The sequence below is a fragment of the Anticarsia gemmatalis genome, chromosome 2 (assembly GCF_050436995.1).
Source record: "Anticarsia gemmatalis isolate Benzon Research Colony breed Stoneville strain chromosome 2, ilAntGemm2 primary, whole genome shotgun sequence".
NCBI lineage: Eukaryota > Metazoa > Arthropoda > Insecta > Lepidoptera > Erebidae > Anticarsia > Anticarsia gemmatalis.
The window spans coordinates 7,871,787-7,891,049 of NC_134746.1; the positions used below are offsets into that span (position 1 = coordinate 7,871,787).

The following is a 19,263-nucleotide window of genomic DNA, read 5'->3' on the forward strand; positions in this document are numbered from 1 at the left end:
GTTAACTATTTATTTTAGCCTACAAATAACACATCTTAGACACAGCCTTAGATAAAATGTTATAGGAAAATAAAATTAAATAAAACAAAGTAATTTATAAAAATTTTCTTGTTCTAAATAGTATAAAATTCACAAATATACATAAAACTGATGGATTTCCCCCTTATCGTTAGTCTTTTTTTTCTTTAGTCATTATTTTAGGTCAAACCTATTCGTAACACCGTATGGCACATTTTAAGTGTCGCATCATGGTTGTATCATATAACATCAATTAGGCAGGAGTGTTGCCACTTAACTTTAATAGAATGTTGCCAAAATACAATTAATATTTCATAATTTCATAATAAATTATATAATCTACGCCTATATATAATATAATATTGTAATAATCTTTTATTGATTAACAACCAACAACTTAAACTAAACATCTCTTACGTTCAGTACGTTATAATGCCATTTAGTACCTAGGTGAGTGTTACTTGACGTATGTTCCAAGATACCGCTGGCAGGCGGGGCAGTAGTGGTCGGTATTCTTTGCTGATTCAGCGCCATACGGAACACAGCAGAGGCAACTGGAAATATTAATACATTTGTTACCTAAAAGGCATTTGGTCAATTGAGACAAACTTATAAAGATTCTGGTTACAAAGGACAAATAAGTTTACAGACGTACTTTGAATTTTATTAATACTCGTGTTCATCACTCCAAAAGTCATTCAATTTTGGTTACCTACAATATCACCCACTCTACAATTCGCACATTCCATTTGATTTTTCAAACCTATACCTAATATTTTTTACCGGTTTAAACGTTTTGACTACGACCGGTCCGAATGACTTATCACAATAATTGCACCTCGTGATTAAATCGTGACGCAGAATCCCAAATATGACCTAACTTTGAATGTCATGTAATATAAGATTCTTCTGATGTTAAAAATTGATTAGGTACACCTACTATTATTGAAAGCTTTATACATACTTTAGCTACGAATTATTTTAAGAAAACAGACTAGGCATAGCACTCGGTAAATAACTAGTGTGCCATAATATAGCCGCTAGACCCTGCGATAAAAAAATCCAGAATATTTGGGGGAGAAGTGGTAATGGAATGGAACGAATGGTCGTCATCGTTGATCTCTATCAGACGTTCACCCGCACTTTCCGATTTATACTCAGACACTTTAAGCAACTTTGAGGATAGAAGGACTTTTAGTCGTAAAAGTTGTTTTTTTTTACCATATCATGCCCCACAAAGCTGCAGCCATGTGAGTCCGTGAAGTGGTTGTGTATTTGACAGCAGTCTTGATAGAAGCGCGGCAGAACTGACACGTCGTTATTGTGTTCTCGGGACCCAACAAATTCTGTAACATATAAAAATAAAAACATAAATAAACATCACAGACAATTTAAGGCTTGTTCAAACCTAGCTAGCTTACAAACTCTCGTATGTTATGAAAGATGTTATTATTTAATCTACCGAAGTGAAAGAATATTATTTTTGACTTTATCTTTTACAACTTGTTGTGCAAATTGGTGCCAAAGTAGTAAGTGATCCTCATTACATATCGAATACGGCACTCGCTATTAGTCAATGTGGTTAGAATTATGTACTGTGTATGTAATAATAATATACCTATAAATTGTAACTATAGGTACTCAATTACCTTAAAGCACAGGAAGAAATATCCCACTTAACAATTTAATGTTTTCCATTGTTTTCTTTATTTTTCGCATACTTACCTACATATGTATTTAACAGTAATGTCATGTCTGAACTACTCAGGAAACAATTTTAAAACTTAAGGTTACTTAGTCCTTACCATTTGTTGTTGTTGAAAAGCATTCCTGTTGTCATTGGATTCCGCAGGAAGCATTCCTACTGGAGCCGTAGCCTGCAACACTTGTGTCCTTTTGTACTGTAAAAAATATGGGTATATTTTACTAAGGTAATTAATCGAATAACTTTCTAGTTAACGTGCGAATGACTGGCTATGTAATCTAGGAGGATCAAGCTAAATATTAATTAATCTTTTACGAAAATCCTGCTATAGGTCGCGTCGTTAAGATTTCTTCTTCAGTGTTGTAATAATATACTTTTTCGTAGGATTACATAATGCATACCTTTCTAGAAGACCGAAATAGATGTAGCGTAGGAATTTTATCGCTAAGGGAAAATAAGCATTACCTATCTAACTTAGTATTAAAATAAATCTGTACCCATAGGTATTGAGGGTCATTGACTTCACTTGTCGCACTCAATCAGTACAACAGAACATCAACAATTTAATCGGTTTATTAAACAGCTAAAATTGTTTCCCGTGACTCACGTGTTGAGGAAACCGGGACGCAGTTACTTGGAAAGAAAGAAACAAAACGTCATTGGTCCAGATATAGGTTCAGTTTAAGAAATAACTCACCTGAGCTTGAATATTTTCTGTAGGGCACAGTTTTATTCCGTCATGGTCCATGTTGTAACTAGAAACAAATATTTTATTATGGGCATAACTGTGAATATGTCTAACACAATAAGGAAAATATATGGTTTTATTTCCTTAGCACTTGAGGTATAATCGGTTACATACTTAGGTTCATCTTATCATTGTTACAAAGTAATTATTTAACTATTAAAATCATATCAACTACATCGTACCTTTCGATAAGCCCTTTTGATAAATATTTTTCGCATTCATTGTCTCTAATATTTTTTTACCTAAAAACTTTGCATAAAAAGCTGCATAGTTATATCAAAACGAAAAAAATATAGGTATAAGTAATTGCCATGAAAAAAAAATTGTGCTCGGGGAATCCCTCGGTGCAATTAAGCACATTTACATTTTTATGCTGGTTTGCACGAAATAAGTGAGGATAGGTATTCACTTGTTCTGACTAGATTACTACTGACTACATTTGATCAACAGCAACATGTGGACGATATGTTAGAAGATCTTAGTTACACTAACGGATAACTACCGATTAACCTATCTAATGACTAAAATCATTAAATCTTTATTAATTTGTAGAAATATAAAGATGTTGATCGTTTCCTATACAAATATGGTATCTAATAAATCTAGATTGCCTCTAAGGTTCAAACCGGTACAGTCCTTACAAAAGTCCTTGAAATCCTAGATTCGAGTTTAGGGAAAGTTATTATAGGGATTATCTTTTTGAAATCCTGTCTAAGTTTTGAGTTAAAGCGATTAATAAAGTTTAACAATAATATAGTTAAGTGAAAATAATAGGTTGTTATAGAAATTTGGATGTTAAACTATTATAGTGTGCATTCTAGGCATATCATTTCCATACAATATTTTTCCAGTTTAAAAATGTAATTTTGAGGACCCAGTAATTTCGTCGATCCTATAAACTTCTTACAATATTTCGTATTTGTGATACCTACACCAAATCTCGAAACACCTTGTGTTGTTAGTAAATGCTCTATCAAGGTTAAAACCGTACATGTGGCAACAAAACTGTATCAAAACAATTAGACTCACCTTTTCTCAAATTCTATATTGGTTGAAAACCGGTTTCTTGATTATTAATTCAATTTATATTCACGATAACACGGCGAGAACCGGTTAGACGAGCTATTTGTTGCCGAATACACTGTCAAGAGGTGTCCGTTCCGCGACGACTAACTGAATCGAATGATGCATCAGCAAAGCACAGCGCGGCATAAGGCCCCCCATTTATTGTGTATACTATAGACAACAACATAACAAAAAAGCGTCGGGCCCGAGTAATTCCGAATGTCTTACGGAATTCCCCGAAGGAATCCATCTCTACTAAATTGTTTAGCAAGCATCAATAGCTATCCTTTTTTATAACTTAAAAACACGATATTATCCGGTTAGTCTTTGTTTAAGATGACCTATGGCAGTCTACATCGACTAAATGTATCCTGTGTGCTTATTATTTAGGTATAGGTGCTTACTTAATTATTGCCTAAGAGCTGAACTAACCAAACCATGTATTCTAATACTAAGATACAATTAAACAAATACAAAATTCATTCAGATATTGCAAATGAAATGGCATGAATTTGCAAATTATACCTGATGAAAGCGTTTAGTGAAAGGCAATCATCAAAAAACTACTTTCTTATAGCTAGAATTGACACCCGGCGTGGATTTTAGTACTAAAGTAGAATAAAGCAGTTTATATTAGTCTTGAAATAAAGACATAGATACATAGGTAACTCAAGAAGTTAATGATTTACTACCGCCAATCTGTTCTGCAAAAACGTATAAGTACGTAACAAGCTAACTGGCTCTCTAAAATGTTGTAAGAATGCCATCATCGCATAAAGACGTCATCGAAATGAAATTATGACGCGTACTATTTTGTTTCAAAAATACCCATAGTAATAGAACAATGCGTATCTTTTTCGATGCATAGATTAACTAATAATAATTAAAAGGAAAAATCATTAACATTATTTGCTCGCACTGGTTAAACCCTGCCATTGTACGCATTATCTTAACTGTTATAGTTATAATCAGACAACGTAGAAGAGAGCATTAGCACGCACGATTTATTGAAACTGTAATGAATACTACTGTGTGTTTCTAAAATAAATTAGATATATTAGACAGACTACCATCTTTGCACAAGCCTACGAATCGAGAGTTCTAAATTCTGAGTTTTTATACCTAAGACTGCAGCGAACCTTGCGTACATAGTTCTCTGTCAAGTTATTGGACTATAGCAACTATTATTTCAAGTCCTTATTGTGAAGTAGTAGCGCTTGTTCAACGTTATCAATATACAATACACATGCCAGATGTTTTTACCTTCAAGGGAATCCCCAGAGCAAATTCCGAACCCGTATTCTGGGAGATATTTTCGTATCGATTGCTATAACATATAGTATTTGTATTTAATGCCTAATGTAATAGCTTTGAAGTATGGCGTATGGAATGGTTTGTTTGTGTTTCGATTACGCGTATTAACGATTGAAATTATCTACATACTTAAAAGTATTATAAGTAGTGATAAATAGGATGGTGTAATGCAGTCGCTTCAAACGCTAATGTGTTCAAATCTACCAATAACTTTACGGGAATTAAGAGAAGAAAAGAGAGAAGAATTGTAAATTTACGAGAAAGAAAAACATCGTTATGAACGTTCTCATGCCTGAGTTCTTGAAGATGTCTTTTGATCAGAGCGCGTGGTGACCTCAAGCCTAATGCCCGCATTCTCGATGGATTACGCTGACTGCAGTGGGACAATAATAGTTTATTTTTAAAATTAGTTTTATGCATTTATTGAGGGCATACAAAGTCCCCAACCCGCACTTAGCCAGCGTGGTGGACTCAAGGCCTAACCCCTCCCTCATTACGGGAGGAGACCCTTGCCCAGCAGTGGGACATTAATGGGTTAAATTTATTATTTTATTATTACTTTTTATGCTTCGTACTAAGAAATAAGCTTGGTAGTGCGATGTAATACAAGTTTACATACAAATGTATATTATAAGTGACGCACTCGATACCACCATACCGGTGTTAGTCACTTCGAACAGTTTTCCTCAACAAACCGGATCGACCGCTGTATGGATACACAAATGCACAAATGGATACACAGGCTTAAATCTCAGGGAAGATTCTGTAGTTTTCGATGAATAAAAGCACACGCGAAAATAAAAGACTAAAACCTTAAAGGGCAACAAGTAGGAATAAAACAAATAATAGCTTAAATAGGACATGCAGAGTCCTAAACATGCACTAGGCAAACGTGCAGGGCTGAGGGCTCAAGGCCTAGCCCGTTCCTAGTTTGGGGGGGACCCTTGCCAAGCAGTGGGACTGTAATGGGTTAAAAAAATACATTCAGACTTCGTGGATGGTCACGCATGATTAAACTGACTGCACCGTGGTTATAAACTAACTCGAGATAAAATAATATAAATAATGCTTGTCATAAGTTTCGAGAAGCACTAACTTTAGAATTTAAACAAAATGCTTATGAGTGTTCCCATGTCAGGAACAATCAAAAACGCTTCCCGTTTCACACCGCTTAGCATTTCAATATATTGTATACAGTATTTTCAATAACATACCTGAAATCTTCGTCGCCATACATGTCTTGTTTCGTTCGCCTTCCTTGTAAGAATGTACTGAAAAGCGGCACAACTTGACCACAAAATCAAACTATGTAATTTACCTCTATTTAAATTGTTTGTTATGAGGAAATTGAAGCTTTAAAGTATTAATTACTAATAAAATATTGTAGAATTATTGTTTAAATACGGAAAGCGGTGACGTTATGATACAGTGCGTGCGAACCGCGGAAATGCTGTTGCGATATTGCAATAATGTGCTATAGATAGGTACCTAACTACTCAATATCAGTGTATGTTGGTTTTATGAGAAATCATGAACATACATGGCACTTATCCAAAAGCCGCCGTGCACTTATGTAAACTGTAGATAAATACTATAGATATGAGGTAATTCGCAGCAACTACATACCTACCTATTCAGTCTCCAGACTACGCGGTTTACTATGCAGACACTGTAAACGAAGACGGAATACTGCTTCAGAAACATTGAGGTGTTTTTTGTATAAAATACGAAGGATTCTTTCGGAAAGAATCGAAGTTCTATTGTCACAAGTAGCTACACCAACAGGAATAATTTATTCTTTCAAATTATTGCAGCTTAGCTGTTATATGTTAAGGAACTCACTATGTTAATTCAAATTTATATTTTAATGTTATGGGTAATTAAAACCATTGTTGTTTATTTAGAAAAATAATTTGGTCATTTAATTGTTCAACGTAGAAAAAATCACGTTACAAAATAGGATCATATATTTTTTACAATATAGGCTGAAGTAGGGCCGAGGGTTCACAAATGCTCACGGAGTCAGTCAGTCACGGTCAGAAAAAAATGTTTGAGGTCTTTTATTTTAGTAGTAAAAAAAATAACTTGTTCTACACTTAGTTACTGGGTTGCATAACACACTCTAGTTCTTAATATAAGGACCTTGAATAGATTATAAGAAGAAAGTTAGAAGAGGTTATTTTTTATGATCACATGTCCACATAAAAAACATGCTTTCTAGATTATTTAATTATAACTTAACTAAAAAATAAACAGTATCTTATCAAAGTTTTTTTTTAAAGATAAAACAAACATTTCATTAGCTCTTTCGCTTAGCCCTTCTTAAATTTGTAATTAACAAATATCTATGGAGGAATCATAACGGACTAATTAAAAAAAAAACTAATTTATTTAATTAAAACATGTTGAAAAATGTGACAAGTCGTTTTTAATTAATTTATTGGAAAAGCTCGTGGGTGTTTTTAAACATTGGTTTTGAGAACGGCCAATGATGTAGCAGATATAATGTCTGTTCACCGCGCGTAGGTGCCTAAGTATTTATGACATTGCGGACAATAGTGATCAGCATTCTTTGCCGATTTACAGCAGTACGGGAGGCAGCAACAGCAACTGAAAATATTACAATATCTGTATTTTTCCACCGGCAGACTTTAGACTATCATCAATGGGAGGTTGTTTTTATCTTAACAGATTTTAGTTTAAGAACCTACTTCCCCTCTAGAGAAATGTACAACAATCAAATGAAAAAGAAAACCTTTAACAGACACAGATCTTTCTTACTTAATAACAGTACATCGTTAAGATAAAATATCTTGAATACTGCAAAGCTACCATGGCGTAAACTACACTTCTAGAGAAAGATTTTTCTGCAAGAAAAAAATGCTGTCAAATTGTTATCCACCTCTTAGAAGTTGGTTAGAAATAAAGGATACTTACTAAATCAAACCACAGAGAGCCGCTGCAATATGAGTCTGGGAATTTGAAGTGTATCGCACACGTGTGAGGATGAGAGCGCGGCAGAACTGACACGTTGTCGACGTGCTCTTGGGACCCAACACGCTCTTAAAAAAAACCAATACGTTTGATAATTAGTAATTATATGCATGTTATTTGAGTAAAATCGGCATTCGCCTCCTACGCAGGTGTCCAAGGTAATACTAATACTGTCTTTTCTATATAATATTGGAAAGTATATATTGCCAAGGAAAAAATCGTATGGAAACCTATCATACCCGCTCTTAGAACGGTTGTTGAAGGTGTTCAAAGTTTCTATTTGCCCGGTATCTCATGTTCAGAACGTGGTCTTTAGGATTAGGATTAGGATTTTTTATGACTAATTAACAAAAAAACTGTGCTGACCTAAATGGTAACGCCGAGAGAGGACGCCCTAGTAAGACATACGTACACAGATCATACCGGTGATGTCTTGCAAAAAGGTTTCTGATCTCTCCCTACCCCTATGGGTAGAAGGCGTGATTTTATGTATGTAATTCTGATCTTATAAGAGACCTACCTGTACTGGGACGGGTGTGACAGTGTCAGGTTGTATTGGAGCAACCGTATTCATATTGGCGATAGGCTGTTGGTCGTACATGTTATATCTAGAACATAACAATGTCATTATGAGTATAATACCACTTATTATCTTTGAACTGTTTACAATAAAATAAGAAATATATTTATTTTAGCATTTTGTTACAACAATGGGTGGTTGTGATTGGAGACTCCTTTTAAGCAAATATAATTGTCTCAGAGACCCCGCTCTTCAATAGCCAAAAAATATGAAAGTTTGTTACTTTCATATTTTTTGTGTGTATGTGTGTATGGTTTAATTATTATTAACAGTTACGATAACCTAGCATTTTGTATTTTTTGGACCCTTATTTATTTATATAAAACTAACAATGGAGAATAAAACTAACAATGGATGTTTAAGACTGAAACTTACTAACGACAGACGGCAATAAAAACTGTTAATTTATGACGGCCTCTTAGAATTTGTTGTGACGCCTTATCATTATTTAGACCACTTGATACACAGGACTACTTTAAGGTATTTTTTCCACTTGTGTTGATTTTTGGTTTCGTTCACACAGTCATGACTCATATATTAAATATTATCGAAATACTTAAAATAGAAATCAAAAACAAATCAACCTTTACTATACTTTTTTCCGCGACCTCGTCCGCGTTAAAAAGTATTCGGGGATAAAATAATGTGTATTATCCAGATTACAAAGTAGATCTGTGTGCAAAAAAAATATTATATAAATACATTCAGTTTTGTTATCTGAAATAAACATCCTCAAGTAATCACATACGAGTGCAGGGTAAACAGTTACCGAAAAACGGAAAAACAAGATTAGGTTTCGGGTAACCTACAAAATATTGACTACCTAAGTACTTATACTGAAATTCTATCCTAACTTTACGTTTAGTTTTACAACTATCGCGGTTTATTAATAAGGTATCGTAAACGTTAAAATTCTCGTGTTTAAAAAAAACAATATTGTATTCTTGTATTTTATGTTTAGGTATATTATACATAATATGGTTAATGATCAACACAATGTCGAGTTGTAAGGGCCTTACAGGATGTTTGAATGTTTGCTTCTTTATTAAACAACAACTACACTAACAACAACCACAACTGAATGATAAGTCTGATGCCAGATTTAGATGAGTTAGTTTTTTTCACTGTTTTGATTGATAGAAAGCCCCTTTCCTTACGTCCTGCAATCTTAAGTTCCTTTTTAGACGAAGTTAAGCCAACAATTTGTACAATATACTTATTACTCAGTAAGATTGAATTAGTCTGGAAACAACAACTAGGCGTCACACGAACAGGAAATTTCTCATGGTTACTTTAAACGTCCTAAATCCTGTGCTTTAATTACGATTTCGAACTAAGTATCATGTGATTTAATTGTTATTGAGTAGTAACTGAGCAATATACTCATGTCACATATAGATACTAAAATTCAACTTACCTTGTATCAAATTCGAAGCCGTCAACTTTTTCACAAATCAAACAATAGTTTAGTATTTACTAAAGTACACAAATTTGATGTGCAACCCGTAACGAATTGTTAACGAATGTTCGAACTACTTCGAGCACCCAAGCCTGACTCCCATCATAGGTACTTACCTATACAAAGCCAAATGTGCCTATGTAGTGTAGATATAGAAAATATGTATTTCAAGTGGCATTCCTCTTGAAAAAGGACAACACTTAGTCCTCATAATCACTATAAATAGTAACTGCTGATAGCCATTGAAATTGTTATTTCCATGGACGTAAAGTGTTATTATGACAGCTACGTTTAAAATATAAGTATACCTTTTTATCAAATTATTATAGCAATATTTCAAGGGATAACAGGGATGATGCAATAGTAACACTTTCGTTGATATTCGACTGCATTTTCAGTGAAACTTTCGTTTCGTTTTAAGAATGCTGCAACGACGTCTACTAAACTTGCCTTATATAAATTGTCTAGCTGTGAAAGCATTAGAATAGAACTACCGATTCTTTTTTATAAATTTATACATTTGAAAAGGGCTGGTCGGATCTTGCCGCCGATGTGGGGATTCGGAAGGGAAGCAGTGGGACACTCAAACAGGCTAAGGAAAAAGACCTCTATTTTTCGATGAATCGACATTACGTTCATCATCACGCATCACGTTCCATAAAGAAACGTCTGGTTGCTCCGGAGCTTATGCTATAAAGTGGACTGTATTAACACAGCGATAATGTAACCGGTATGTGTGTGACCCAACAAGTAAACAATGGCGAAGTGAATAAAACTGCAACGTCTTCAACTAGGTATGTTTATTTAGTCAACAATTATATCGTCTATGGCATATTACGCGGAAATTCATGCGACACATTAAGTTGTTTATCAAAAGAGCTTTAGAGAATAAATAATGATATCAAAACTAACAGATTTTCCCTAGAATTGAAGATCACATATCTTATTGAGTGCAATCACTCGTATTTTATATTAACTTAGAACAATTTGAGATTACTGATAGTTCAAAACTTCAAACCACGGAACATTACACTTCATACTGAACAATATGACATTAATGTTAAACAAATTAATATCGTAATCAATCTAAGCAATACAAACTAATAAAAAGCTTAAAGCAACGCGTTGTTAGCAATTTTAAACAACTTAATATTTCGGTGTACGACACGTGAATAAAACTTCTTGAACGTTTCCGTATAATAAGATTAGTTACCCTTTAATTCGCAGCTTTTGTCAGTCAGTACTCTGTCAGAAATATGTATCGTCACAGTAATAATAGGTATGCTAGAGTCGAGTACCTGAGTGTATCGTCGGAAACTCGCAAATTGACATTTAATGTTACCCACATCTTATTCACTCTTAAGTTGTTGTATAATGCGTTACACAAGTATTCAAAATTATACATAGGACTAACTCTGCTTACGATCTGACTCTACAATTTCTTTACCACAATGAAAATCACAGTTCATCTAGTAGACATTCTACAGATAAGATTAATTTTATATTTCAAAGTCGGGAAATGTGCAAAGATAGTGTAAGAACAAGACATCTTAGAAAGATATTTAACAATTCCTATTTAATCTGGCACGCAACTAGGCCATTCATTCATTTAGAACAGCAACGACATAGACCACATGATAGGGGCTCGTGAAATACACTGTCATAGCAAATAGAGACACTGTCATTTAGCAAAAGGAAAAACCACTTTGTATGTTAATTACAATTTAGACGGATTTCAATATATTTTTATTTACAAAGATCTATCAAAAAGTTAGTATGTAGAATATAAGTAAAGTATCTCAATTTGCTATGTCCATTTAGTACTGTAGGCATAGGTATGACTTCGTAAGATTAATAAATACATATATCGTTTTAATTAAGTCCAAAATATACTGATCATGTAACTATAATAACATAAATAGTCAAGTATCTATCCAATTTACAAAAAAAAAAGATTGAAAAAAATTCTATACGTACTTCAATAACATAAATCCACTTATTTTAAACACAAAATTAAATATGCCTTGTTCAGAGCGCCCAGTTAATAAATCGTGATCTCGTAATTCAAAATGTTTTACGAATGTATCAGGAACAATATTGAGAAGATGTTTGTAGTTAGGTCGAACAGGTAAACTATAGACATTGTGAGTTATCAGAGTACTTTAGATGCTAGTTACACGGCGAACGCCTCTAGAGCTAACATAGCCAGCGCGGCGATGGCGGCCACCACGGGGACTGTCACCACCCAAGCGAATATTATATTCCTGTAATCAAAAAGAAACATGACATCAAAATTCTTATCATCAACATTTTGTCTCTTCTAAAATAGAATCAATTTTATGTATATTCGAAGTTTAAAGGTAGTGAGTTCGTACCGAAACAGACTCCAGTCTACCGCCTTCTCAGAGAAGTATCCGATGCACACGACAGAGCCAACCTTGCAGTGAGTGGTGGACACCGGTAGCCCAGCCTTGCTTGCCACCAGGACCGTCAGCGCAGCACCCAACTCGATCGTGAAACCTCTGTGATATTCATAAAGCAACAAAATGTCATATTCGAAAGATCCATACCGAGTGAAGTAACTCTCATGAACTCGCATTACGTCATAGCTCATTAAATACCAAAATTCAAATGCTAATTAATAATCTTGAAACTTGACTAAGATTACTTTTAGTCAAAGGCTTAGAATTTCTCCTATTAGAGCAGCATGCGGGGGAGTTCAATATACACAGAAGATTACACTCACGTGTCAGGAGTGATGCTAGTAAGGTCTTCTCCCACCGTCCGTATGACACGTCGCCCCCACAGCCAGAGACCGAGCGCGATGCCCACTCCACCGAACACCAGAATGCCAAGAGGTGTTTCAGCGCGAGACTGAGCACCGCCCTCTGAGTACAAGAGCCACAGAGCCACCAACGGGCCTATGGCGTTGCTACAACATACAATCATGATATTAACGTTGTAATATACAAAAATAAAGTTTGATAATGGAAATTACCGACATCTACGACAACCAACATCTTTCATCAGTCAAGATCTAGATTACCAATTGCTTTATAATCAAAAATCGCAAACACGAACAGTAATATTCACCTGACGTCATTACCACCGTGTGCGAAGGCGCCGAACGTCGCAGTGAGGACTTGTAAGAAGGAGAAGAGTCGCAGAGCATCAGGAGGTGGTTGCGCGGGAGGCGCGGGCGGCGGCGTCACGGCGCGCAGCAGCGGCGCCGCGCTGGAGTTGGGAGTGATGGCGGGCGCGCGCACGCCGACCAGCGCCTCGCCGCCGCCGCACCGCTCGATGCTCCAAGCACTGCCACCCTCAGGGGCCTGCCGATTGTCGAGCCAGATGAGCGCATGATACGCATACCATTGTAAACTCGACTAATAATTAATCAGAGCCATGCAGTTGTAAAGTATTATTATGTTGCCGCTTCCGATTAAGTCCTACCTTGTCCATTCTAGGCGGTGGTGTGTCAAAATCGACACAATGAGCCCTCGCAGCGGCCAGTCTATCAAACTCGCACCGTGCTATCGTATCACAAGAATCTCCAAGAAAACCGTTTTTAGAATCGTAACTCTCCGCCATACCTGTCCCCATTTGAGCCGAATCCAAACTTTTACAACAACTCAACGTTTCGTCTATGTATTTCAAGGTGTTAATCTGAGGATCGGCATCTATTAGTTGTAACCGTGACTTGTTAGGAGGGCTGAGGCTTCTGGACAGGATGCTACAATCATCCATGGTAGCGAGTAGGGCACGATTCCTTGCGTTCATCTCCCTGACTCCTGCGGAGGTTTTATCCGCGTCGCTCAAGGTGACCATCTCCGCGCACTCTTCAATGGCTTCAAGGACTTTTCCGTCTTCGGATAGTAAAGAAGTAGGACGCTGCGGCACACTACTCTTATTAGAGTGCGTTGGAGTGTTCGCTGGAGTCGTTTCTGAAATAATAACCATAATTTATTGTCATCGAAAAGACTTTGAAACTACTGCTAAAATAATATTGTCTAAAGTTTTTAGCACACCATTCGATAGTCCCAGCGAGAAGTTGACAGGAGGTGCAGTGAGCCGCCGACGGTAATACGGTACAAGGAATGCTCGGACGCACAATGCAACCAACGCACCGAATGCCATTGAACCAACCAATGCCACCCAAAGAGGAATCTTATCCATCGCCAACACTGCAATATAAAAAAATTGGTCAGGTAAATTAATTATGAAGTTTTGTAGCGTGTGGTAGATTCGAATCCCACCCGGGACAAATCTTCGTATGATGAGCACAAGTATTTGTTCTGAGCCTGGATGTTAATGTATCTATATAAGTATGTATTTAGAAGTATATAAGTATGTTTATCAGTTATTTGGTTACCATAGTACAAGCTCTGCTTAGTTTGGAATCAAATGACTGTGTGTGAGTTGTCCAATGATATTTATTTATTAATTTGTCACCTTAAAATAAATGTCTTAAATTAATTTTAAGTAGGAAACTTATATTTTCCTATCCCTATTTTTATAATTAAATTCAAACCGCTCAGTCATTGTATAAGAAAACATAACGTATTTAACTATTCTGGCGTGATTTTATAAGACTTTTGTGGTTTATATAGTTTTAGATTACCATTTTTTTTAAATTTGATACAATAATTAGATTAATAGAGTATTATGTGGTTACATTTTGGTCCATCATGCACGACGCTCAGCACGTTGACAGCGATGGTTGCGCCGTAGAAGAAGGGTAGTGCAGTGAGGCCTGCCTTCACAGGTTGAGAAGACCGCAGGATGAACCGCCTCACCAACCAGAACAACAGCGCAGACGCTGTGCCGCTCAGAGCCGGAGATATGAACCACGACAACACTGTCAAAAATAACAAGGAAAAAATTACACACTGAATTTATTAAAATAAACATACATTTATCCGGCTAATTGCGTGTTTTGTTTTTACATATTTGACAGGGGAAGGTAAACGCGGAGTGTCCAATTGGAGGTAACGCGTTTTGGCCACTTTATGGTGACTGTTGAAAGAACACCGTCAGGTTTTTAATCGCTATCGGCGGGTGAGCCCGATAGGCCCCCGCTTCCCCCCTGGAGCGAGGGTCAGCAGGTCTACATAAATTAACTCATTTTCCTGACGAAAACAAAATAAAACAAGGGGAAGGCGTAAAATTTATGTTTATTATATTCAAATACTAAATAGCTACTTATCATCAAATAATAAGCAAATGTGATTTCAATCAAGGCGTAGAACTCGTAGCTAATTCTACGCCGTAGTATGGTTCAACTATTTATGTAGTCTACGTTTTAAAATACAACGTGCCGCTACGTTTATTTCCTTCAATGTATTGGTAGGGCTAGAGGTCCTTAGTCATGTAAAGTACAACAATTTGTATTATTATTATTAATTACCGACTTATTAACTTTATTAAAAAAATCCACAGCCTGTCTCTTAGATTTGAAATGTAACTGTGTATACTGTTCACATTATTTTGACGTAATACCCACTTAGCAGTCAAATCAAAGCTACGAATAAGACTCTTTAATCGCATGTTCAACCTTAATCCCGTATAAAAATCCTACGGCAAAGTCAACTAGTCCCAATATTTAGTATTTCACCTCGTTTCGCTCAAGGTTGATCATTATGGAGAGCAAACATACTTAAGATTTCTCTAGAACCCTTACTTACGTTCACATTAAAAGCGTTTTCATATAGACCTAAATAAGGATAAAGCGACGAGAAAACTATGTAGGTTAAATAGTTAATAAAAGTTTTACGTAGTTTAATAGAGTTTTATGATTGTAGATACAATAAAACTATGTTGTTTAGATGTTTTTCGACATTGAGATATATTATGAACTCTTTTGAAGAGCAAACTCTATGTTCTACGTCGAGTCAGAAGCGTTTGTCGCGATCGAGATAAGTCAAGTCTTTGGCTCCGTTTTAAAACAACTTAATACAAGGTTGCTTAACGACCACTTATCGCTTCGGTTCTTTTTATATTCGTAGGTAGGGATTAAGTTATTATCCATACGAAAGGTACAACTAAATTAAAATGTTGTGTAAGGAAAAATATATTAGATAGAGATTCACATAGCGCTCCTAAATATCACAACAAACTGGAGATTTGATAAACTGCTTCATTTTTTCTACAACCAAAGCATAACTATACAACTCGTCGTAGGTAGATACACGGTTTTAATAAAATCAGACTGTCTATAAAACAAGAGAAACAGTAGTAATAGTGTAGGTAAAATTCCACGCAAGTCTCTCGGAAAACTTTGACCTTGAACTCGAAGTACCGTCGCAAACAAAAGGCATAACGAAGTCGAAGTAATCAACCGAATGGACCATAAATTCGGGAACATCAAACGAGCCATACTTATATTTTCATGAGCCACAATTAGATATTTCATTGCTGTTACGTTGTAATAGCGACATTCTTTCGTGATACACGACCATAATATTTTAATCTTTCTATGTTACTTATTACAATTTCAAACAAAGATGTTTCGATCTTTTATCAAAAATACACTTTTTTTTTAAACTGGACCGGAAAAAATCTTTTTTAGATTACAATAAGAGCTATGCTCATCGAATCCTCGTCCTCTAAACAAAGTAATTAGTAATAATATTAATTAGGTAGATAATTAGATACATAGTCAATAACACTTTCTTGATTTCCTACATATACACGATTTTGTTAAACGTTTGCAATTAAGAAACGTAAACAAACAAAAACACCTACTTATCTTTTTTTTTTTTTTTTTTTTCTTTTTTCGTTAAAAAAGACAACTCCCGCACTAAGAATTGCTCTTGTGTCGCGGGGACTTTTACAAACATACAAACAACGGACACAAAGCACAACCAGACCCGAAACAATTATTTGTGGATCGCACAAATAATTGCTCCGTGTGGGAATCGAACCCACGACCTCCCGATGCAGTGGTATCGGCGTGGTGACCTAAACCACTGCGCCACGGAGGCAGTCGACTCCGTGGCGCACTTATACCTAATCAACTTTCACTTAATTAATTTTCTTTGAGCTATGAAATGTAATATCAGATGGTGGAAAACTGTTTGTCAATTAGGCACAAACTTCCTAACGACCTCGTTCAATTTCTAGGGCGCTCTACGTATACAAGTACCTATAGGTTATTAATTATTCTGCGAGGAGATGAGGTGACTAGCTTATAATTTCGGGACGTCGGCGTCGTCGCGTCAACGACTAGGATGTTGAGTAATGTTTTATGCATAATATATACTTAAGAAGTGTAAATACACTTCTCATATATTATGCATGGAACTTTACCTACTCAGTTACTTAAGATACATTAACACAAAGAATTGTAGGTTAAGCAGAGTGAAATGAAATGAGTGAAACAAAATATTGGTATAAAACTTACTGACCAATAGCTCCAAGCGTGGACCAGCGCACTCCAATGAAGCCTTTAGCAGTGAGGGTGAAGCCAACTGTGGCCCCGACCATGGAGTGTGTGCCGGAGACAGGTAACCTCAGCGCCGTGGCGAGGATCAGCCACATCGCACCAGATATCAACGCTGACAGACACCCGGCCGCCAGCAGCTTCTCACCCCCGTTCTCGTACAGAGTCACGTCCAAGATGCCTTTGCGCATCGTATCTGATACCTTATAACCTGCAACATATATTTCATTATATTCCAAAATTGTAAGTAGGTACAACATTTAAGTATCAACATGTTTCAAGCGATTTAAGTTAATTTATACTTATTACACGCCTATAAACTCGAGTTACATTACATTTATCTGTAAACAGTATACAGGATATAAATAAAATGTAGCTTACCTATTAGTACTGCACCGGCGATCTCAAAAATTGTAGCAAGTATGCAAGCCTGCGTGAGCGTGAGCACCTTGGAGCCGACGCTGGTGCCGAACGAGTTGGCCACATCGTTCGCGCCGATGCCGAAAGCCAGCACGAACGCCACCACAAACCCGCTTATCACAAGCCATAGCAACTCATCAGACTCATACAACATCGTCATTATTTCTTTACCCCAATTCCGTGTTCACAAAACAATTTTGACATAAAACAACATGATTAGCACCTACTCAAACGCAAACATTACGATAATCAACAACAAGCTTCGCTCTATATTTATAATATTTTTAACACTCTTGAAACCACTCCCCTTATCTTAAAACAGTCGAATTTTCATTCCTTTATATAAAAATAAGTGAATATAGAATAGCTAACCATCTAATTGTAGGTAGTAAGTATGATCTCAAAAGCAATCAATAAATTAGTTATACATTTAAAATATTATAAATAATGTAATTCGAAATTTATAAGAAAGTTGTGCGTCACAATGTTTGATCTTTATAAAGCCTTTCGTATAGATGATGATGGCAGGATAATTTCGGCTTCATCATTTCTGAAAAAAATAAATACAGACTTTATAATAACTAGCTACTAATCAATTATACTTAACCCTAACCATTTGTAACCTTGCTAGTTCACCGGCCGCCAAAACTGTTTAAAAAAATGATCGTTTAAATTCAGTCTATTTTTGTAGTCACAAACGTTCCTATAAGATTCATATAGTAATCTAACACGCGTCAATTCAAACTACTCACAAGAAAATAAAAGCAAGACTTCACATCCCATGGTCCTAGGAATATCGATTTACGCCATTTGATTTAAAAATTACCAGAAAATAAGGTACTACACTCTCAATTACTACTAATGCGCGCGTATAACCACTGAACTCCAGTTTTCTTAAAAATCATGTACATATTTCATTAACATTGCGTCATAAGCGTCTAGTTTCCATCATCGGGAATGCTTATTTTTAAAGGTAGTTAGTTAGCTCTATGTCACGGCTATCTATAACACGTGTCAGTATGTTCACGACATCGGCTCAGCATCCCGGCGTCCGTCTAATTAAACTACCACTACCTATGTGACACCACTAGTTAACTATGAGTTACAAAAAAACGCACTTACTTTTGAATAAAGTAGGATTTTATGGTCCTAGTATTTAACCGTGTCGATGAAGCACGAGGTTTCGCCTTGAGCTCTTCAGCTGTAGACTGAAGTTGACGAGGGTCGCACCGGGCCGCCGACTGAATGGAGCATGCGCGAGGGTAAACAGGGGCCCCCACCAGCAACCCCCCTATTCAGACGCGTACACAATAAAAATGTTTGCTCTATAGCAAAACTGCCCTTAATACAGCCAACTGTATTCAACAGTTTAAGTAGGTAACTGACAATCAAAACGTGTTATAAAAGGATAATACTTAACTACAGTTTTTAAAAACTACTTAAGTACATGTATAGTGCTAAGCTGGGCTTACGTAATTTTGTACTGTCGTTAATTTGTCCTTTCTAATAAACCAATCATTCA

General features: G+C 36.0%; 3 protein-coding genes across 4 annotated transcripts; all 3 read right to left on the bottom strand.

Moving 5' to 3' along the window:
• Nucleotides 1-93: 93 nt before the first annotated feature.
• LOC142982867 (lipopolysaccharide-induced tumor necrosis factor-alpha factor homolog) lies at nucleotides 94-6,304 on the bottom strand. 2 transcript variants are annotated; one of them, XM_076129574.1, is made up of 5 exons: nucleotides 6,065-6,304; nucleotides 2,421-2,478; nucleotides 1,824-1,919; nucleotides 1,240-1,364; nucleotides 94-572 (listed from the first exon to the last, which is right to left on the bottom strand). In XM_076129574.1, exons 1-5 carry the CDS (start codon nucleotides 6,085-6,087, stop codon nucleotides 476-478), a joined length of 399 nt encoding a protein of 132 aa, XP_075985689.1. In that variant the 5' UTR covers nucleotides 6,088-6,304; the 3' UTR covers nucleotides 94-475. The 2 variants fall into 2 exon arrangements, with proteins under 2 accessions (XP_075985689.1, XP_075985697.1); XM_076129582.1 differs by lacking the exon at nucleotides 6,065-6,304 and adding an exon at nucleotides 3,501-3,679.
• A 468-nt stretch (nucleotides 6,305-6,772) lies between these two features.
• Nucleotides 6,773-9,993, bottom strand: LOC142978422 (lipopolysaccharide-induced tumor necrosis factor-alpha factor homolog). The gene is made up of 4 exons (XM_076122871.1): nucleotides 9,842-9,993; nucleotides 8,365-8,452; nucleotides 7,788-7,912; nucleotides 6,773-7,460 (listed from the first exon to the last, which is right to left on the bottom strand). Exons 2-4 carry the CDS (start codon nucleotides 8,443-8,445, stop codon nucleotides 7,364-7,366), a joined length of 303 nt encoding a protein of 100 aa, XP_075978986.1. The 5' UTR covers nucleotides 8,446-8,452; nucleotides 9,842-9,993; the 3' UTR covers nucleotides 6,773-7,363.
• Nucleotides 9,994-10,668: 675 nt separating this feature from the next.
• NaPi-III (Na[+]-dependent inorganic phosphate cotransporter type III) lies at nucleotides 10,669-18,979 on the bottom strand. The gene is made up of 10 exons (XM_076129597.1): nucleotides 18,864-18,979; nucleotides 17,703-18,291; nucleotides 17,287-17,532; nucleotides 14,556-14,738; nucleotides 13,909-14,064; nucleotides 13,334-13,824; nucleotides 12,977-13,212; nucleotides 12,630-12,815; nucleotides 12,259-12,405; nucleotides 10,669-12,147 (listed from the first exon to the last, which is right to left on the bottom strand). The coding sequence occupies exons 2-10, from the start codon at nucleotides 17,899-17,901 to the stop codon at nucleotides 12,057-12,059; spliced, it is 1,935 nt and encodes a 644-aa protein (XP_075985712.1). The 5' UTR covers nucleotides 17,902-18,291; nucleotides 18,864-18,979; the 3' UTR covers nucleotides 10,669-12,056.
• Between the last annotated feature and the right edge of the window lie 284 nt (nucleotides 18,980-19,263).